The sequence below is a fragment of the Stenella coeruleoalba genome (genome assembly GCF_951394435.1).
Source record: "Stenella coeruleoalba genome assembly, chromosome: 8".
Classification (NCBI taxonomy): domain Eukaryota; kingdom Metazoa; phylum Chordata; class Mammalia; order Artiodactyla; family Delphinidae; genus Stenella; species Stenella coeruleoalba.
In genome coordinates this window covers 46,005,630-46,028,677 of record NC_137154.1, presented here as the reverse complement: position 1 = coordinate 46,028,677, position 23,048 = coordinate 46,005,630, and the positions used below count along the sequence as shown (strand labels likewise).

General features: G+C 40.1%; 1 protein-coding gene across 2 annotated transcripts in view; it reads right to left on the bottom strand.

The window, feature by feature from the left end:
• Nucleotides 1-23,048, bottom strand: part of DENND5A (DENN domain containing 5A) — a 108,323-nt gene that overhangs the window by 20,016 nt on the left and 65,259 nt on the right. For both annotated transcript variants that reach the window (XM_079928511.1, XM_079928510.1), the window contains exons 9-11: nucleotides 8,153-8,303; nucleotides 6,681-6,774; nucleotides 4,126-4,257 (exon numbers count right to left, since the gene is read on the bottom strand). In XM_079928511.1, coding sequence (XP_079784637.1) covers nucleotides 4,126-4,257; nucleotides 6,681-6,774; nucleotides 8,153-8,303 — 377 coding nt within the window. The remainder of the gene's footprint in view (nucleotides 1-4,125; nucleotides 4,258-6,680; nucleotides 6,775-8,152; nucleotides 8,304-23,048) is intronic.

Here is a 23,048-nt window from a genome sequence, read left to right as displayed (position 1 = left end):
CAAACCTTTCAGCATTTAATCCTAGAAATATATCTAAAGTATCCATCAAGGGAATGAAAAGTTGAGGAGGAATAATTTACTTTTAGGTAAAATTTTTCATGTGCTCATTGTAAAACAAAAACAAAAAACCACACTGAATAATGATAATTGCAGCTTTGTGCCAGGCACTGTACTAAGTATTACATTATCTCATTTAAGCCTAATAACTCTATGAGAAGTATTACTATTTTTCACAATTTACTGATAAGGAAATTGAGGTCAGAGAACTTAAGTAACTTGCCCAAATTCACACAGCAAAGCAGCAGCAAATCTGGTCTTTGAACCTAAAGCTGCCTGAATATTGAATCCAAGTTCTTAAGGAAGATTTAATCATGTTATAAATTTGTGACATATAAAAATCTAGGGGCTTCCCTGGTGGCGCAGTGGTTAAGAATCCGCCTGCCAGTGCAGGGGACACGGATTCCAGCCCCAGTCTGAGAAGATCCCACATGTCACGGAGAAAATAAGCCTGTGTGCCACAACTACTGAGCCTGGGCTCAAGAGCCCACAAGCCACAACTACTGAGCCCACGTGACACAACTACCGAAGCCCGTGTGCCTAGAGCCCGTGCTCCGCAACAAGAGAGGCCACCACAATGAGAAGCCTGCGCACCGCGACGATGAGCAGCTCCCACTCGCCGCAACTAGAGAAAGCCCGCGCGCAGCAACGAAGACCCAACACAGCCAAAAATAAAAATCAATAAAATAAATTTATAAAAAAAAAAAAAGAATCTAAAGAGCAAGGAAAAATATCACCCCATACCCTACCCTGCAGAAGCAACAACTCTTAACACTTTGGCATATTTCTTTCCAGTGTTACTATTTTTAATTTTTTATTGTGAAATACATCTCATATACAGACACATATGTGTGTATGTGAGTGTATACTATTAGACTATCATAACCATCAACGAGATTAAGAAAAAAAATATTGCCCATCTATACCTTTGAAGAATCCCATGTGCCTTCTCCAATCACCTTTCCCACTCTAGAAGTGATCACTGTTCTGACTTACACAGTAAAACTACAGAAATGCAAGGAAATGATTAACACCTATATTTGTATCCCTAAACAATGTAGTTTAGTTTTGCCAGTATGGTTTTTTTGTTGTTATTTTCTTTTTAAAATTTATTTATTTTATTTATTTATTTTTGGCTGCATTGGGTCTTTGTTGCTGTGTGCAGGCTTTCTCTAGTTGTGGCGAGCGGGGGCCACTCTTCGTTGCAGTGTGCAGGCTTCTCATTGCACTGGCTTTTCTTGTTGCAGAGCGCGGGCTCTAGGCTCTTGGGCTTCAGCAGTTGTGGCACACGGGCTCAGCAGTTGTGGCTCGTGGGCTCTAGAGCACAGGCACAGTAATTGTGGCGCATGGGCTTAGTTGCTCCACGGCATGTGGGATCTCCCCGGACCGGGGCTCGAACCTGTGTCCCCTGCATTGGCAGGCAGATTCTTAACCACTGCGCCACCAGGGAAGCCCCTTTTGTTATTTTCTTTTTCACTTAACTTTATGTTTGTGAAATTCATACACACTGATCAATATATCTGTTGTCTATTTCCACACTGTATAGCATTCCACTGTATAAATATACTGCAATTTATTATTTATTCTCCTACTGACTGGCATTTGGGTTGTTTCCGGTTTGGGACTATTACAAAGAATTCTGCTGTAAACGTCTCGTACATATCTCCTGGGTCATGCTGCAAAGGTTTCTCTAGGGAGTATACCTAGGAGAAGAATACTGGATAATAAATGCTATGCTGTTTTGCAAAGCAATCATACCAATTTACATTTCCAACAGTATCAGAGTTCCCTGTTGCTCCACATGCTAGCCAACAGTTGATAGCGTTAGGCTATTCTTCAATTCTAACATGTACACTTTTCCACATAATAACAAATCTGAAATTAGGATATATTTCACCATCATTGTTGACCAGGCAGTAGACATAAGAAAGTTGTCACTGCCAGAGCATGCATCTCAAAACTTGAAAATGAATGCAAGGGGCATGGAAAACAAATCCCAGAGACAAGAGACAAGCCCTCTTTCAAAAAAGGCAGCATCACCAATGTTCTTGATGGGAGAAAAGACAACATTATTGGGAAAAATCATGGATATCAACGACTTAGAATGAACTGATGAAGTTTTTAAGATGCCTGAATTCAAAATATCAGTACTGGTATATCAACCTAACTTGTAACAGTAATAATTTTTTCTTCAAGAGAAAGTATATTTGATTTCATCCCATAAATGAGCATCACTTAGAAACTGAAATGCAGGAAAACCTTTTTTTTCCATTGATGAATAAACAGGATGTAGTAGGGGCCAAGTTAGTTCAACTGTCCTAAAAAGCACAGTATACTGACTTGGTTGAAAGGCTGTATTTTTATTAGAAATTTAAGTTCTGAACTAAAATATTAAAAGTTAAGAATGACTATCTTGGGACTTCCCTGGCGGCACAGTGGTTAAGAATCCCTCTGCCAATGCAGGGGACATAGGTTTGATCCCTGGTCCCAGAAGATCCCACATGCCGCAGAGCAACTAAGCCTGTGCGCCGCAACTACTGAGCCTGCGCTCTAAAGCCCGCAAGCCACAACTACTGAGCCCACACGCCACAACTACTGAAGCCTGCGTACCTAGAGCCCGTGCACTGCAACAAGAGAAGCCACCACAATGAGAAGCCCGTACACTGCAACAAAGAGTAGCCCCCACTCACTGCAACCAGAGAAAGCCCGTCGCAGCAACGAAGACCCAAGGCAACCAAAAATAAAAATAATAATTTTAAAAATAAAAGAAAGCAGATCTCTACAAATCTGTTATTAAAAAAAAAAAAAGAATGACTGTCTTTTGATCCAGCAATCGCACTTCTGAGTATATATCCAAAAGAACTGAAATTAGGATCTCAAAGAAATATCTGCATCCCCATGTTCATTGCAGCATATTCATGAAAGCCTAGATATAGAAACTACCCAAGTATCTACCAATAGATGAATGGCTAAACAATATGTGGTATATACATACATATGATGGAGTATTATTCAGCCTTTAAAAAGCCTTAAAAAAGAAGGAAATCCTGCCATTTGCAGCAACGTGGATGAACCTGGACGACATTATGCTAAGTGAAATAAGCCAAACAGGACAAATACTACATGATTCCACTTATATAAGGTATCTGAAATAGTCAAACAAATTCATAGAAGCAGAGAATAGAATGGTGGTTGCTAGGGGCTGTGGGGAGGGAAAAACAGAATTGTTGCTCAAGAGGTATGAAGTTTCGGTATTCATAGGTAAGAAGAATAAGCTCTGGAGATCTGCTGTACAACATAGCACCTATAATAATACAATATTGTGCAATTTAAAATGTTAAGAGGACAGATCTCATGTTGTGCTCTTACCCCAAAAACAAACAAAAAACGCAAAAGAATATAAGGAAATTTTTGGAAGTGACAGATATGTCTACCTTGATTGGTGGTAACAGTATCACCAGTGTATGCATATGTCCAAACTCATCAAGATGTATACATTATATGTGTGCAATTTTTTGTATATCAATTATACCTTAATATAGCTTTAAAAAATTACTCTTCTTGTAGAATGGAAGAAAAACATGCCAACAGCAAGCTTAAACTGAATAATACACCTTCATCTGGCACACAGTAGGCACTCAGCGAATTCTTGTTTCTAGACACGAGATCAGTGCTATCAGATTAAATCAGAGAGGCAAAAACATTTGCATACGTGTAAGACTAATCTGTTGAAGACAATACAACTACATTACTTACTTAAGATACTACTTACTTAAAATTAATGATTTTAAGTAACATAAGATGTCTAAAATTAAAAACTACATCTGTCTCTCAGTTTTAAAGAATACATATTAAGTTTTTATCAAGCAAAGTGTGCTTGCTCTCAATTAATGGTATATTTTATTTAAAACAAATACACCTAATTCCAAGTTAAAAGGATCTTAACATTAGTACTATCCCATTATATTAACAATGTTTTCAAAATCAAGAAAAGAGTGGTCAGAGCTAGGCCTTGGTCTCATCTTGGCTGCCAAGGAAAATACACATTCAGAAGTGTCCACAGCTCACCTTGTTGCGGCATTCCTTCAGCAGACCCTCCACAAACTTCCAGTTGGTTTGGGCAATCACTGACGGGGAAAGGTTGGACAGTTTGGGCTGGCGGATGGTGCTGCCCATATTCCTGGCTTCCTGGATGTACTTCTAAAGCAAAAGGAAAAATCAAAGACTCTTAGTGCCCGTGCACACAGACCACAGGCAACCAGTACTGCTGGGGCCTGAAGAGGGCACTATCACCCTGCACTTTCTTACTGCCTCTTTCCTAGGCTCAGGGCAAAGTTTAAAATGCAGTGCTTGTATCGTAGGGAAAACTGAGAAAATATGATGAATTAATTCTGTTTTTTCTAATGTAAAGCCCTCTTGGCTTTAATGATACAAGAGGTAAAAAACATATGGCTGCAACATGTATGAGTGTGCAAACTCCTATGAGTAGGCAAACCAACTCAAATCTCAGAGTACTATTGAGGAAAATCATTTTCCCCACCAAGTTTGGAGGAATTTAATTCCTCTGCTCATATCAAAGATATCCATCCTTGCTGAATTAGGGCCTGAAGAACATGTGTGTACACTCAAAACAACAACTGCATTTTCTGATTTTCTACAGTTTGCTGGTGATTCCCCATATGCTGTCTGTTTTAACATATAACCAAATCAATGCAGTAAATTGCACACTGACATCCTCTCAGTATCCCAGGTTCACAACCAACATTTTTACTCCCAACTTCTTTCTTTCCCCATATTTATTCCAGTAGTACAATTCTGTCCATTCTATCTTCTGGCCCCTCAATCTGCCCCTACTACCAGCCCCTAAGATTAGGCTTCAATTACTATCACTTGCACTACTGCTACCTGCTCCTAACTTGCTAGCTACCTCCAGTACCTCTTGCCTCCCAAATATTCTGCCCACAGCCTCCTTCACACAACCACCACCAAACTTTGGATCCTGCCATCTCCTTTATTTGCAATACTCATCTTTTTTTTTTTTTTGCAGTATGCGGGACTCTCACTGCTGTGGCCTCTCCCGTTGCGGAGCACAGGCTCTGGACGCGCAGGCCCAGCGGCCACAGCTCACGGGCCCAGCCGCTCCGCGGCATGTGGGATCCTCCCGGACCGGGGCACGAACCCATGTCCCCTGCATCGGCAGGCGGACTCTCAACCACTGCGCCACCAGGGAAGCCCGCAATACTCATCTTTGTCCCTAACAATCCTATCGTCCTCAAGACTTAAACAGATGCTGGTTCCTCCAAACAGTCTTGTTTGAGATTACCCCAGACAGAACTGACCTCTGCTTTCTCTAATCAGTGATCAAACACTGGCGTGCCTCTCATATGGCCCTTTCATATGGCCTTTGCTCCCTTAATAAACTGGTATTCCCTGAGGACAAGGCTACCTCCTAATCATCTTTATATTTCAAAGTGTTTACTATAGTGATTTTGACCAAGAAAACGTACTCAATAAACACTGCTGAAAGAAATAATATGGAGGTGAGGTGGAAGACCCAGGGGAGACTTTTAAAGTAACGCCTACACCCAACATCCATTAGGCCACCCTCACAAAAACGGCAAGTACAATTGTACCCTATAAACCAGCAGTTAAAAATTCATAACCATATTTTGCAATATTAATTTATTCCTTTAAAAAACAGCAAAGGCAAAATATTTTCCCATTCATTGAGATGCCAGACACATACGAAAACAACATGCTTTACTGGATTTCATTGTATAAAATGCAAACTGCAGGGTCTTTTCTCAAAGAGAAGTTTCTGAAATAGGTTTCTGAAGGTGAAGCTCCATTTTCACAAGTTCTCTGCAACTCAGTAACGCAGGGTCTCCAACCTGAAGTTTATAATAGAAACTTTACTGGGAACAAGTTACAGTGGAGCTGAGAAACTCAGCTTACAAGCAATAAGGATTCAGGTCAATTCAAGAATCCTCAATCCGCACGCACCTGATAATAATATTCTTTTGCTCCTCTGAGGAAAAAAAAGTCAAGATTACCTGTTTTAAATTAAGATAAAGAAAAAAATAGGAAAAAAGGCTCCTCCTCCCCAGGTTCAGAGAGTCACAGCATTAACCCAAGTTCAGCTTTTCCTCTTTCTCACTCTAACAAAATTAACTTCTTTACCACCATACCACCCACACACACACAAAAGCCTCAAAAATTTTAAAGAGATTTTTCCCAAGTTTTAGAATCTTATTTCTGAGGTTCCTGTCAGCCCTCCCACTCTCCCAACCCCTGGGAGGAAGTGAGTATCATGCATGAGTGACTACTGAAAGGACAGTGAAAGGCTCTCTTCCAAGCACTGGTTATCATTCCTGAACAGAGGTACAAATCTGGTTCAGGGAGAGGACGCACATGGCTAGTGGCCCTGCTGCCCCTTGTGAAACACTGTACATCCTGGATTTGTCACAACCGAGGCCCATATCAGGGATCAGGAACTAACTTCTTATTAACCCTTCTTTATGAGGAGGATATTTGAATCAGAACAGAGGCCAAGGAAATGAGAAGGAGAAGGAGGGTGTAGCATGATAACGGGGTCATTCCTTGTCATTCTCAAGGTGTCTTACCTCTCTCTGGTCATTGTCTAAACGCAGGTGTTCTGTGTGCTGCTTCTGCCGGTCTTTACGCCTCCACTGGGCAGGGGCATTCCTTTTTGTCCACCTGACAGAATCAAAGCAGACAATTAAGAATATTCCGCTAAAAGGGACTTCCCTGGTGGCGCAGTGGTTAAGAATCCGCCTGCCAATGCAGAGGACACGGGTTCGAGCCCTGGACCGGGAAGATCCCACATGCCGCAGAGCAACTAAGCCTGTGCACCACAACTACTGAGCTTGCACTCTACAGCCCGCAAGCCACAACTACTGAGCCCGCGTGCCACAACTACTGAAGCACGCACGCCTAGAGCCCGAGCTCAACAAAAGAAGCCACCACAATGAGAAGCCTGCGCACCACAAAGAAGAGTAGCTCCCACTCGCCACAACTAGAGAAAGCCCGTGCACAGCAACGAAGACCCAACACAGCCAAAAATAAATGAAGAAAGGAATGAATGAAGGGAGGGAGGGAGAGAGGGAGGAAAGAAGGAAAGAAGGAAGGGAAGAAAGAAAGAATATTCTGCTAAGAAAGTAAGGTCAACTGACGGGAGAAAACTTAAACATCTAGGGACCAATGGTGGCCATGGGAAACCACCAAGAAATCACCAGAGATAGCTCAGAAACCTTGAGAAGGGTAGCTTAAAGATCACTTACTGGGCAAGAAAGAGGTAACTCCCCAGGGACAGTGACATATCTTTTTTTTTTAAATAAATTTATTTGTTTTTGGCTGCGTTGGGTCTTCGTTGCTGTGCGTGGGCTTTCTCTAGTTGCATTGCTGTGCGTGGGCTTCTCACTGCGGTGGCTTCTCCTGTTGTGGAGCACTGGCTCTAGGCGAGCGGGCTCAGCGGCCATGGCTCACGGGCCTAGTTGCTCCATGGCACGTGGGATCTTCCCAGACGAGGGCTCAAACCCGTGTCCCCTGCATTGGCATGCAGATTCTTAACCACTGCGCCACGAGGGAAGTCCCAAGAGACATATCTCTCTTGAAACACCTACAAAAACTTCACTTGCAGATCCAAAACTATACTCATTCAACTCTGCCTGGGCATTGATACACTCATCGCCAAAAGTAACGAAGAAGAGCAATCCTGCTAAGCTATCTACTTTCAGTTCAGTTATTTCAACCACCACTTACTAATGATACAGTGCTAGCTAGGTGTTGTATGGATTCAATAATGAGATGATTTCAACCCATCTGCAGTCCGGCCTTTTACAGGCCCTGACACATGGAGCTATCCCAATTTGCACAGTGGAGACAGGAGCCGATGATACTCTGTCACCTGTTTCCTTGTTAAAACAAGTGAACAACCTGGATAGTGTGTGTTTTCTCCATATTTGCTTTACAAATGTCAAGGTCTCCTGGAGATAACAGTCTAGGTCCAGATACCGTATAACCCTCACCACTGTGGCTAGGGAGCTGAATCAGGGAATCCCTGGGGTTGACTCACTTGTTGCTGGCTGGCCCGGTGGAAAGCACATCAGACTGCAGCTTAGGGAAGAAGCCTGGTTCATACTTCCCTTGTCCAATCTTCATGTCAAGTAAATGGGGGTGAACCGCAGTATGATCGATTTTTGCCAGTCGCAGCTCAATTGCTTTCTCTGGATGAGAATGAAAAAGTCTAATATTTTAAAAAACATACCATATTCTGGGCCATAAAACAAGTCTCAATAAATTTAAAATAACTTGAATCATACAAAGTATGTCTTGTGACCAACAATAATAATACCTTAAAACTAAAAAACACACTTCAAAATAACCAAGGGGTCAAAAAGGAAATCAGCATGGTTGAGGTTAAAATGGAATGGATTGCCTTTTATTGGATGTAGATTGTGCTGTCTATTGTTAAGAGTACTTGAAACAATTCAGGTTGGTTTTCTTGAAGTAATTTTTATTTATGATTCAGAGAACTCATGTGGATGGAAATCTCTCTGGCCCTCGAAAAACATGCCATCAGCACTCAGAGTCGGTGTTGCCCACTACATGTCCTGCCTTCTGAATAGAAAAGAGGTGTTATTTAGGGAAATTGTTTTTTTTTTTTTTTTTTTTTTTTTTTTTTTTTTGCGGTACGCGGGCCTCTCACTGCCCTGGCCTCTCCCGTTGCGGAACACAGGCTCCGGATGCACAGGCTCAGCGGCCATGGCTCACAGGCAGAGCCGCTCCGCGGCATGTGGGATCTTCCCGGACCGGGGCACGAACCCGTGTCCGCTGCATCGGCAGGCGGACTCTCAACCACTGCGCCACCAGGTAAGCCCCGAAAATCATTTTTTAAGATATGTGTAGATCATTTACTACTGCATAATATTTGTTCTTTGGTCCCTATAGAGATAGTTTTTCTTTAATAGCATATATTTTAGTGGTTGTTTTAAAATTATACAGAGAGCAGAAGTTCTTTATCTGAAGTGATTTAGTGGGGTAGTGAATTCGATAATTGAAAAAGTCACGTAAGTTTGGGAATCCTAAAAGGATATATACATCCCTTAAACATTTTAATTTAAACCATATGACTGTATAATCACCAATCTTTTGATGAAATGTCTGTGCATTTTCTTTGATTATGGATCCACTAATCAGGGGTCTGCATTGTTTCTCTTGCATAAATCTCACCCATAATTCATTCACTGAGTTTTCAGTTTTTAAAGTGGAGCGAGAACTTTTAAAGGACCTTGCAAAAGAACCATAGTAGATGCTAGTTTTCCCAAGATTTTTGCACTTAAGTGATATGCCTAATTCAATTGCTGTATTTTCAGTGACTTTGCTTTGCTGAGTCTTTTTAAAGCATTTAATTTTGTTTTCAGAGAAACAGTTCTTGTTTTTTGTCCTCATATCTTACCATTTATTTACATAATATTTGTTTAAATTATACAACCCAGTAATAAGTTCAACTAGTGCAGACAAGCTTGGAAACAAATGCATAATTAGTATTTTTAATTAATTTTTTAAACTGAAGTATAGTTGATGTACAATAGTATATAAGTTACAGGTGTACAATATAGTGACTCACAATTTTTAAAGGTTATACCCCATTTATACATATTATAAAATATTGGCTATATTCCCCATGTTGTACAATGTATCCTTGTAGCTTATTTTATACATAACCTTGCATTAGTTTTTGTTTTTGTTTTTTTTGCAAAAGTAATGCAAACTCAAGGCATGCAATCAAAACAATTTTAAAGGGAATAAAATGAAATCTCCTTCCTCTCTCCTTCCTGTGGTAGCCGGAGATCAAGTTTCTTGTGCATCCCTAATGAAATAATAGTTTTTTAAAACAAATAAATAATGTGTGGACAAACAGTGCAGAGAGAATTGAATGTTTCCCTTATGTTTTTTTTTTTGGCTGTGCGGGCTTTCTCTAGTTGTGGTGAGCAGAGGCTACTCTTCGTTGCGATGTGTGGGCCTCTCATTGCGGTGGCTTCTCTTGTTGCGGAGCACGGGCTCTAGGCATGCGGGCTTCAGTAGTTGTGGCGCACGGGCTTAGTTGCTCCGCGGCATGTGGGGTCTTCCCAGACCAGGAATCGAACCCATGTCCCCTGCATTGGCAGGCGGATTCTTAACCACTGCACTACCAGGGAAGTCCTTGTTTCCCTTTCTTTTTGATCTAAAATCCTACCCTTGTGAAATAATCTCTTGATTTTTTTTTCATGCCCTCCTCCTAAATACTTTTATATAATGCACTATTTTTAATGTTGTGTTGCACATGTATTAATTATAATATTCTTTAAATTATATACATTTTGATATACATATGGTATATTAAAGTAAAACTTGGAAAAAAAGCATTTCAGTCATATGGTAGAAATTTAAAATATTACAAAAGGGTGTATGTACAGTGACGTGTTAAGACTTATCACTGTTTCCTGTTTCCTTGCACATACAGCATGTATACCTTTTAAAAACAACACAGATGGAAGCATACTAATCATTGTTTTATACCTTCTTTCATTTAACAGTTTATCTTGGAGATATCAGGACATAGATTGGGTTGTTTCCTAAGAACAAAGATTGCATGAGAAACATCCTTGTTCATACAATTTTCACAGAACTGTGAGTATGCAAGGACAGTTTCTAATTCAATTTCTGATTTGCAGGAACTTCCCTGTAGTTTGTTTTAGGAGTGAACTTATCTGTAAAGTGATCCCAAGTCTAATGTCTTTCTCTGCACAGAGAGAAGTCATAAGAATGTGCTGATTATTCTCTCTTCACCACTCAGAAGTGGTTGTAATCCCAGTATGCTTTGCATTATCTCCTTTTGTTCAAAGTAATTGCTCATTACAGCATTATGGGAGCTGTGAGAAAACCCAGAGTTGCCTCGAGCTGAAGTGTTTCCAGTTGATTTTGATTGGCTAAAACTCTTTGGATGCAGATGACCTTCATCTGTTTCCTATTTATTAGTTTCACCTCCTTGGAATGATGAGCACAGAGACAGGCAATGGCAAAGGAGGTACTGATTTTATCGTTTGTACTGGTGTATAGAAATGGATTTTGTGCTGTTGCTTACAGCTCTGGGAGGTCAGCATCCTAGTGTGGGTACCACGGGTTGATGGATCCCGGAGGCATGGTTTATTAGGCCATCCTTCAAGATGAGTTGTTGCTTTTTTAAAATACAAAAATGTAGGGAAAACGAAACCCACAACTCAGACCAGAGAGGCCATAAAATTCCAAGTTTCTAGTATCTGTAAAACCAGACCATATAGATGGAAAGCAGTTTAGCCTTGAAAGAGGAGATGATTTCTCATCCCCTAAAGTGTTTTGTTTCTAAGAATAGCACACTTTCAAGTGCATCACAGGGAATTCTTCAGGGATTTCAATCTGAGGCGAATAAGGTTACCCACTCTAGCAGAAATAAGTGGGCCGAGTTTCAGATACTGGATTAGACTCATCCTGAAGAGTAGGGAAAAACCAGAACTAGATGTCTGTGCTATTGAAAAGCCTGCTTTTATGGAGCAGAGGAAGCCCCTTCCTTCAGACTTCAGCATGCCCTGTTTCATGATTAGAGAGTAGATAGATGTTCCCTGACACTGTAACTAGGTACACTATAAGGAGCAAGCAGTCCAGTGTCCAGGAAGCCTCATGAGGAAGGCATTTCAGGGACTCCTTTACTCAGTGTCTGTTGGACCCCTATGAGATGTTCTTGTCTCTGAGCAGACCTGTCAGGAATGCCAGCCACGTAAAGGAGTAGCACCTGCTTTATTGACTTTCGGTAAAAGAAGCAGCTTTTTGGTTTTCACATGATTGGAAAGGCCTTGCTCCTTCCTGTCTTTTTAAAAAAAAACCCAGAAATGGTGTGTGTCTATATGTGTGTGTACACTGAAACGGGGGGAGAAATTATTCAGTGTAATATTTATTCAAAATGTGTGTTTAAGTGCCAGTGTTGGGACCTTCAGCTTTAAATATCTCTTGGAGGTTTTCTCCCACACCTTTACATTCTTTTGATCATCTTAAGTTTGAATTTTAAAGTATATTCTTATCATCTCTGAGATTCTCAAGATTATTGCTCTTAGTAGATTATTTACAGGCATTCATATCTAGAAAAGAGAGGTGAAAGATACAAAAACTGAGGCCTCGCCTAGAGAACCATTAGAATTCTTCTTAATAATAATTGTTAGAATAGTCATAGAGCAGGAAGATTTCAACAGAAAGATAACAAGCAAAGTTGTACAGGTGCCCATGGAACTGAGCTATCTCAGAAGAGGCTGAAGATAGAACTTGCAGTGGCCTAAATTTTGTTCCTCAGTTGTTGCTTACTCTCACGTTGGAGTAAATACTTTTTCTGAAAGGCTATATAGATTATCTATTTAATCCTTGAAAGAGTTTTTATTTTTTTAATTGTTTTTTGTAATTTGGGAAATATTTTTGTTGTTGCTTCAATTGGGAGAGGGTCCTCACCAAATAGTCTTTAATATGGGAATGTGCTTTGTGGGGCACAGTGAAAAATGAGATCGACTTTCTTCTTGAACTCTTATCAGTCTGTTCCTGATTTTAGTGAATAGAAAAAGCTTGCGCTCTTTTCTCCTTCTGCTAAATCAGTTGTATTTTTTTAAAAATCATTATTGATGACCAAATCTCTGAGCTCAGTTTTACCCACTGATTGTTTTACATCACTTACCTATTATCTATCAAATGCCTTAGCTTTCCCCGAAGAAGCGTGAGGCACTTCCTTAGAGTGTACTCAAAATGTTTGAGATGATGAAGTTTTAGTCATCAATTTTTATTTATTTGCATTACTAGTTAAAAAAAAAACTATTTCCAGGTCATGCTTAGCCAGGAGCAAGGTGGTAAGCTGCTCCAAAGTTTTACTGGTGAGCACAAAGGCTGCTTTGCTAAAACCTAGTTGATATATATCAGCTTCTGCTCACTTCCTACTCATTCTTCTTCATTCTCTGGAAAGCTTTTTGTTATTTATTACTCATTTATGAACCAAGCTGGGATTTGCTTAAATGGTGGGCTGAGTTTTTAGTGCATAAAACTGTTTAGCTCCTGTGAAAACTCATTTGAAATCAGCCATTCCAGGAGGATATTACTCATATGATTTTAAAATTGATGTTCCTACTTTGTCTTTAAGTGTCTGAAGCCATCATACCATTTGTAAATAGTAATGTGTTAAATCTCAATCTATTGTATTGGCTTTGCTGATGTATTTTTTACTCATTTTAAAAATAAAACAAGTCTAGAAATTGCATTCTGAAGAAAAGCTAAGCTTTGAGCACAAGCTTCTCTTCCAAGATATGCTCTCTGACCTAGAATAAGAGTTTTGAGTAATGAAAGTCAATCTTCTGGGTCTTTCAGGTTCTAGGGGAGCTTTTTATCAAAGTGTTAAAATGACACTTTCATGCTGTTACCATTCAAGAAAGGTTGCCAGGTGGAAGGCAGACTTGGCTAGTGTGGAAAACCAGCCTCTGCATGCTTGAAGGTTCTTTGGGCTTGATCTTGAAGGCAAAGTTCACATCAGCTCCTTGTAGAATGCAGACATGTGAGTGGTAAATGAGGTGTTTTGACATTCATGCTGAACAGAGACTAGACCACTGTTCCTTTTCTTTTTCTTCCACTTCCCCATTCTCCTTCTACTGAAGAGAATCTACTTAACATTCTGGTTTAGTATTCGGAGCAAGGTACTATTTATGATACCTATTGTATTTCTTTTTTTCTAAATTGTATTTCTATATTAAACTTTATTACTAGCATGGACCTGTGTGTGTGGGGGTATACTTCAGCTTGTGGCCCATTGAGGTCTCTGGGTTGTCTCTCTGATACCCACAAGGGAATCATACTCTGAGCATACCCTTGCTGAAGTTTATCCTGTGCCTTTCTAAATGTGAAATTGTGTTGAAGATTTTAACTTACTATTTGAGAAGCAAGTACCTTGTTTTTGACTGGTTTTGTGTGTGTTTTGTTTTTGACCTAGATTACCAGAGACTGATGACTGTGGCGGAGACAATTACAGCTCTCATGTTTCCTTTCCAGTGGCAGCATGTCTATGTTCCTATTCTCCCAGCTTCTCTCCTACATTTCTTAGATGCTCCTGTGCCATACCTGATGGGCTTGCATTCCAATGGCCTGGATGACCGGTCAAAACTGGAGCTGCCTCAAGAGGTAAGAAAAACGTGGAGCTTGGGTGCTGGTGCCTGTGGCCCTGATACAGGATTTGGGAGAGAAGGGCTTTGGGATGAGCCCAGGGTGGTATCACCAAGTTTATTTTCTTTTATTTTGGGGAACACAAACAACTTTCCAGGAAAAAAGTAAAAACAATGAACATTTAGCTCAATTTATATAATTCCAGAAACACCTGTTTCCTCTATCACCTGACATACTTTTATAATAATCTCTGTTTATACTATTGTGAACTGCCTTTTTCAAACATGATATTTTACATATTTTTAAGAAAATCGTTTATTATGTAAAAGTTTAAACTTACACAGAAGAGTAGCATAGTGAATCTCAGTGTTTTCAATACTTAGCTTTAACAGTTATCATACATTTAAATTGTATTTTACTTCTGTACTTTCTACCCCCTATTTTTTAAAGAAATTCCACATAATATAGTTTTATAACTGCTTTAGTAGCCAGACATGTATTAATAAATCAGTGGTTTTGTTTTATAGGCCACAGTTACTCTGTAAAAGTTGACCTGATCATAGTGATTCTTGTAGTACTGAATGTAGCTTTGAAAACTTTCCTTGCTCAAGATAAGGAAGGCCTTGAGAGAATGCTTCTCCTCCCTTGCTGTGAGGATGGCCTGCTCCTCTTTCCTGTTGTTTCAAATACTAAAATAATTGATTAAAAAAATATATTTGTTTATTTACTACTCCATTCTAAAATAGATTTAAAGCATCATCAGAAATAAGATTGTCTTGGTTTTTATTTTCCTAGAATTACCAAGAGGACTGGTCTACCTCTTTTGGTCATTTTGTGGCTTGTATGAAACTAGCTGGGGGAAGGCCTTTCCTACTCTGAATTTCGTAGTCAACAGCAAGGCCTGGGAAGAAGACTTTGGACTATGCACACACTGGTATCAACATGACTCTGTCTCATCCTTCCACCAATGATTTTTGGGGGGAAGATTTTTATGTATAGCTGAGGAATATGAGTAAGAGGACCTCCAAAGAAGAGACCGTTCTCATAGAATTGGATCTAAGCAGCATTCACATTGTTGGGCATGTCTGGGCAGCCATCTTGATGAACATGCCTGATAATGAGATCATACCCGTAATGTTTAAGCTATAGTCAATTGCATCTCTTTTTCTCTCTCCTTTGGTTTTATTTTTATTTATTTATTTGTTTGGCTGCGTTGGGTCTTAGTTGTGGTGCGTGGGCTCAGTAGTTGCAACACGTGGGCTTTCTAGTTGTGGCGCACGGGCTCTAGAGCGTGTGGGCTCAGTGGTTGCAGTGCGTGGGCTTAGTTGCCCCGCAGCATGTAGGATCTTAGTTCCCCGACCAGGGATCGAACCCACGTCCCTTGCATTGGAAGGTGGATTCTTTTGTTCTTTTTTAAATTTATTTATTTAATTTATTTATTTTTAGCTGCATTGGGTCCTCGTTGCTGCGCGCAGGCTCCCCCCAGCTGTGGCGAGCAGGGGCCACCTCTCGCCACGGTACGCGGTCTTCCCATTGTGGTGGCTTCTCCTGTTGCGAAGCACAGGCTCTAGGTGCACGGGCCTCAGTAGTTGTGGCACATGGGCTCAGTAGTTGTGGCTCGTGAGCTCTAGAGCACAGGCTCAGTAGCTGTTGTGCACGGGCTTAGTTGCTCTGTAGCATGTGGGATCTTCCCGGACCAGGGCTCGAACCCGTGTCCCTTGCATTGGCAGGTGGATTTTTAACCACTGGACCACCAAGGAAGTCCCTTGCCTTGGTTTTAGAATCATAATGTCTTCCTTGTAGTTTTTTCCGTTTCTGCCTCCTTTGAATCTATAGAGCTTTGTGCTATTTGGGGTGGGACAACATTAATTAAGGAAGAAAAGATCTAAATAATGTCAACTGAAAAAATGCAGGAGGCTGCAAAAAGAACAGAGTTTATTTGGGGACTTAAGAATTGCAATTGGGGAGACACAGATTCAGTTAACCCTGAAAGAGTATTCCGAGGAAGAGAAAGAGTCAGGGGCTTATAAAGACAAAAACCACGAGGTTGTTAAAAGTTGCCCTGGTGAGAGTTGTGATCGACTCTGATGCGAGTCAAATTATTTGTCCTTAAGAAATCACAGGTTATTTTAGGGTAGGGGTCTTGTTAGTATATAGACTGTCATGAATTGTTTTAGGGTAAGGGTCTGATTAGTATCTTGAGTTTCTGGCAGGTGTTCTGGTGTTCTGTTCTTCATCAGGTCAAAAGGTCAGCTTCCATCCAGGCTGAGTCATGCAAACATCGTACTTCCTTAATGGCTTCCCGGCTCCATTTTAGAGATCTCTCTTAGAAATACTGACTCCATTTTGACTTTCCTTTCACAATGATGGAGAAAACCATTGAGTTTTGGGGTACTGGGTTTTTATATTTATTTGTCTACTGATAAATATGCATAAAGAGTAGATATCAAAGATTAGAGAGTGGGGAGCTTTTTGTTGTTGCTTTAAATGACTGCATATTTAATATTGACACCTCCTTCTGGTAAACGTAATTATCATTTTGTAAAAGTCAAAATAAGAATAACAGTGAAAATGTTCATTGCAGCTCTATTGACAAGTCTGGACATGGAAGCAACCTAAGTGTCCATCGACAGATGAATGGATAAAGAAGATGTGGCACATATATACAATGGAATATTACTCAGCAATAAAAAGAAACGAAATTGAGATATTTGTAGTGAGGTGGATGGACCTAGAGTCTGTCATACAGAGTGAAGTCAGTCAGAAAGAGAAAAACAAATACCGTATGCTAACACATATATATGGAATCTAAAAAACAACCAAAAATATGTCATGAAGAACGCAGGGGCAAGACGGGAATAAAGACGCAGACCTACTAGAGAATGGACTTGAGGACATGGGGAGAGGGAAGGGTAAGCTGGGACGAAGTGAGAGAGTGGCATGGACATATATACACTACCAAACGTAAAACAGATAGCTAGTGGGAAGCAGCCGCATAGCACAGGGAGATCAGCTCGGTGCTTTGTGATCCCCTAGAGGAGTGGGATAGGGAGGGTGGGAGGGAGGTAGACGCAAGAGGGAAGAGATATGGGGATATATGTATATGTATAACTGATTCACTTTGTTATAAAGCAGAAACTAACACACCATTGTAAAGCAATCATAATCCAATAAAGATGTTTAAAAAAAAAGATTATTTTGATAATAATTGTACAGAATTAAATATATGTCAGAGAACATTAAAGGAATTCCAGAATTTCTAAGGAAAAAAAAAGGAAATAAAGTATTTTGAGCTGAATAAAAATGAAAACACAAAATATCAAAATTTGTGGAATGTCATTAAAATATTACTTGAAAGATTTACAGCCTATCTTAGGCCGTGAATATTACAAACAACTCAATGCCAACAAATTTGACAACAGATGAAACACACTAACTGTTAAAGCTCACTCAAGAAAACAGATAACCTGAATAGCTCTATATCTATTTTTTAAATTGAATCTGTAGTCTAAAACCTTCCTACAAAGAAAACTCCAGGCCCTGATGGCTCCACTGATGAATTCTGCTAAACATTTAAAGAAGAAATAGTATCACTTACACAAGCTCCTCCAAAAAACTAAAGGGAGTATTTCCCAACTTATTCTATGAGGCCAGCATTATCCTGATACCAAATCAGACCAAGACATTAAATGAAAACTAGGAACCAAATCCCTCATGAACACAAATGCAAAAATTCTAAACAAATTTTTAGTAAAGCAAATCCAATAATAAACAAAAGGATAATACATCATGACCAAAGAGAGTTTATCTCAGAACTGCAAGACTGGTTTACACATTCAAAAATCAATGAATATAATTCACCATTTTGATAAAACTAAAGCTAAAAACCATATAATTACCTCAATAGATGCAAAAAAGCATTTGGCAAAATACAACCACCACTTCTGATAAAAACTGTCAGCAAGCTACTAACAGAAACCAACATTCTCAACTGATAGAAAAATACCCATGAAAAACCATGTGATGGGCTTCGTGGTGGTGCAGTGGTTAAAAATCCGCCTGCCAATGCAGGGGACACGGGTTCGAGCCCTGCTCCGGGAGGATCCCACTTGCCGCGGAGCAACTAAGCCCGTGCGCCACAACTACTGAGCCTGCGCTCTAGAGCCCGCGAGCCACAACTACTGAAGCCCGCACGCCTAGAGCCCGTGCTCCACGACAAGAGAAGCCACCGTAATGAGAAGCCCGTGCACCGCAACAAAGAGTAGCCCCCTCTCGCCGCAACTAGAAAAAGCCCACGCGCAGCAACAAAGACTCAACTCAGCCAAAAATTAATTAATTAATTAATTAAAAGAAAAAAACATAGTAATAACACCATACTTAGTGGTGAATGCTTTCCCCTTAAGATCAGAAATAAGACAAGCATGCCATATTCTATTTGACATTGCACTAGAGGTTCTAGCCAGTGCAATAAGGCAATAAGGCAAGAAAAAGAAAAGATATCAAGACTGGAAAGGAAAAAGTAAAACTATCATTATTTGCAGGCAATAAGACTGTCTACATAAAAAATTTGAAGGAATATACAAAAAGCTACTAGTTTAGGAGGGTTGTAGGACACAGATCAATATACAAAACTCTATTATATTTCTATATATTAGCAATGAACAATCAGAAATTGAAACTTTAAAATACCATTTACAATAGCACTAAACATATGAAATACTTAGGAATAAATCTGACAAAAGATATGTAAAACCTGTTCACTGAAAACTATATAACACTGCTGAGAGAAATTAAAGACCTGAATAAATGGAGAGATATGCCATGTTCATGTATCAGAAGACTGAATAATGTTAAAATGTCAATTCTCCCTAAATTGGGCTATAGATTCAAGGCAATCCAAATGAAAATTTCAGGTTATTTGTAGATTGGCAAGCTGATTCTAAATACATATGAAATAAAAAGGACCTACAATAGCCAAAACAACTTTGAAAATAAGAACAAAGTTGAAAGACTAACACTACCTGACTTCAAGATTTAATATAAAGCTACAGTAATCAAGACAGTGTGGTATTGGTGTAAATGTAGACTAACACATCAATGAAACAGAACAAAGAATCCAGAAACAGACTCACACATATACAGATCACTAACATTTTGACAAAGGTGAAAAGACAATTTATCAGAGAGAGGATAATCTTTTCAACATATGATTCTGGAACAACTGGATATCCATCCGGAAAAAATAAACCTGGACCCTTAGCTTACACCATTTACCAAAATCAACTTGAAATGGATCATAGACTTAAATGTAAAGCCTAAGACTAAAAACTTTTAGAAGGATATGTATAGAAAAAAAAAACTATGTTACCTTGGTTAGGCAAAATTTTCTTAAATACAACACTAAAAGCATAATCCATTAAAAAAAACCCTGATAAACAGACTTCATCAAAATTAAGAACTGTTCTTTGAAGGACACCATTAAGAGAGCAAAAAGACAAGCCACAGAACAGGGAAATATCTGCAAATCATATATCTGATAAAGGACCTGTATCCAGAATATATAAAGAACTTCCAAAACTCAGTAATAACAAAACAACACAATAAAAAAAAATGGGCAAAAGATTTAAACAGGCACTTCACCATAGAAGACCTGTGGATGGCAAATAAGCAAATGAAAAAATGTTCAACATTACTAGTCATCAAGCACATGCAAATCAAAACCACAATGAGATACCACTACATAGCTATTAGATGGCTAAAACTGAAAAGACTGAGCATAGTAAATGTTAACAACAATGTGGAAGAACTATAACTCTCATACACTGCTAGTGAGAATGTAAAATACACACCTACTTTGAAAGACAATTTGGCAATTTCTTTAAAAAGTCAACATACGAATATCATATGGTGCAGTCATTCTACTCCTAGGTATGTATGCAAGGGAAAAGAAAACATATGTCTGTACAAAAACTTACATACAAATGTTCATAGCTCTAATGCCCACCAACAGGTAAACAAACAAATTGTAGTAATATCCATACAGTGGAATACTACTCAGCAATAAAAGGAACATGAATGAATCTCAATATAATTATGCTGAGTAAAAGAAGACAGACTAAAATAAAGAATGCATACTGGGGCTTCCCTGGTGGCGCAGTGGTTAAGAATCTGCCTGCCAATGCAGGGGACACGGGTTCGAGCCCTGGTCCGGGAAGATCCCACATGCCGCGAAGCAACTACAGAGCCTGTGCTCTAGAGCCTGTGAGCCACAACTACTGAGCCTGCGCACCACAACTACTGAAGCCCACACGTCTAGAGCCCGTGCCCCACAACAAGAGAAGCCACAGCAATGAGAAGCCCGTGCACCACAACAAAGAGTAGGCCCCCTCGCCGCAACTAAAGAAAGCCCGTGTGCAGCAACGAAGACCCAACACAGCCAAAAAAAGAAAAAGAAAAAAGGAATACAGGGCTTCCCTGGTGGCGCAGTGGTTGAGAGTCCGCCTGCCGATGCAGGGGACACGGGTTCGTGCCCCGGTCCAGGAGGATCCCACATGCCGCGGAGCGGCTAGGCCCGTGAGCCATGGCCGCTGAGCCTGTGCGTCCGGAGCCTGTGCTCTGCAATGGGAGAGGCCACAACAGTGAGAGGCCCGCATACCGCAAAAAAAAAAAAAAAAGAATACATACTGCATGATTCCATTTATATAAAAACCTAGAAAATTCAAACTCTATAGTAACAGAAATCGTATCAGTGGTTGCCTGGAGACTGGGGGAGAGAACGCAGAGAGGACTGGATGGAGGTATTACAAAAGGGCATGAGAAAACCTTTGAGGGTAATGGGTATGTTCCCGATGTCAGTGAATATAACGTGTAACAAAACTTTAAATGTGTGCAGTTTACTGTATGTCAATAGTATCTCAAAAATTTTAAAGGGTAAGAACCAAAAAGCTGGTAATTCTCCTGGTATTGCCTAGATACATATAAAAACATCTCACCTTTGGGCCTTGCTGAGTGTCCTAGGTCAAGTGGCCTTCTCTCTCTGGGCCTACCTTACTTCCTCCCTCCCTTACCCTCCTTCATCAGAACTTATTTAGTCTCTCAAAAAGTGCTAGGCACTATTCTAGGTCCCCAGATACAATGGCAGGCCAAAGGAAAATCTTTACCTGTAAAATTAGTGAATGAGTAGAGTTAATTGCCATCAAGATCCCTTCTAAATGTAAATTTTAAAGAATCTCCAGAAAGACCCCTTTAGTTATATTTTGACCATTTTCCAATCAGACTGATTCAAGAAGCTAAGATGTCCATGAGGAATGGCGTGAGGTAGCTGAACTACTCCTCTAGGCTAGAAATCTGAAGCCAGTGGCAAGAACTCTGAACTAGCATATTTGGAGTACATATCTCAGGGAAATACCGAAGGGCTATACCAAGGGCATGATTCCTGGGAACAGAGCATGTAGTTGCCTGGAGGGTCTCTGTGATACCCATTTTTCTGAAATGAGTCATAGAAATGAGGGTTTAGTTAACCCTCCTTCCATATCCCAAACTCCACATTCTAATGGGACCACAAGAATTCATGTCCTGGCCACAAATGAGACCAGAATAACTCATATCAGTATTTGGTGTTCAACAGTTGGATTACAGATGGGCTGAGAACTGACTGCCTCAACCCTTTGGGCAGAAGGGCAAGGTTCAAGTGACCAGAGTGTCTCATTTTACAGTCTCCAGCTATAAACAGACTCCTCCCTTTATTCCCACAAGCAATACATAAATATTGTCATTTTTCAAGTGTAACACAACATGAAAAGATTGAGAAGTCCTGATTTAAAGTGATGGTTTAGGAGATGTTTCTCTAAACCCACAATTTTGTAAAAAAGTCTCCATCAAACTCTCCAGGACCAACGCCTTAGGCAGGGTTCAGGACCTGAAACTTGATGTGTGTGTTCCAGGAGGCAAGGAGGACTGTGTTAGAGTATTCCACTTGCATGGGCAACACGTCCTCAAGTCTTGGCCAAGAGGACTGTCACCTTAATGAAAGGCTTGGAGCAAGAGCTGAAAGATAAAGTCAGAAGGCTATCGAGCATAAGGCTGAGGAACCCAGGATTTTGTCCAAACTGTCACCACTTGTATCTTCAAAACCTAAAAAAAATGCCTGGCACATTCATTCATTCAGTAAATACTTGGTGAGCACTTCCCATATACTGGGCATGTAGTGGGTGTTTATATTTGGTAAATGAATAAACAAAATATACAAAAAGGCTACAACAAGGACACTGAATATTGCACAAGGAAGAGAACACACTACTTAATCTGACACCTCAAGCTGAGACTATTCTCTGGAGAAACTGACCTAGACGGGGACTCTGTGAACAAAAAGGTGTATTCCATCATGCAAGTAGCAAACAACTTTTAACATCTATATGTTCTAGGCACAATGTTAGAGGACTGGGGGTAGGACAATGATTAAATACAGTCTCTGCTCTTAAATTGCTCCCTGATAATCATGGCTCAAAACAATAGAGATTATAAAGGGGAGGCAAGAACAAAGCAAAACAGGAGCTTAGCGGAGGATCAACTCAGCCTGAGGACATCAGAGAAGGCTTCACAGAGGAGGAGACCTATCAGCTGGATTTCTATAAGCTGCTTACCCATAACTCACTCGCCCCTTCTTTCTTGTTAATAGAATCAATACAGTTCAGGGTAACATTACACCCAGGTCAATACTCACTTTCACGGCCTCCCTTGTACTTAAGGGTGGTCATGGTTCTGGCCTATGA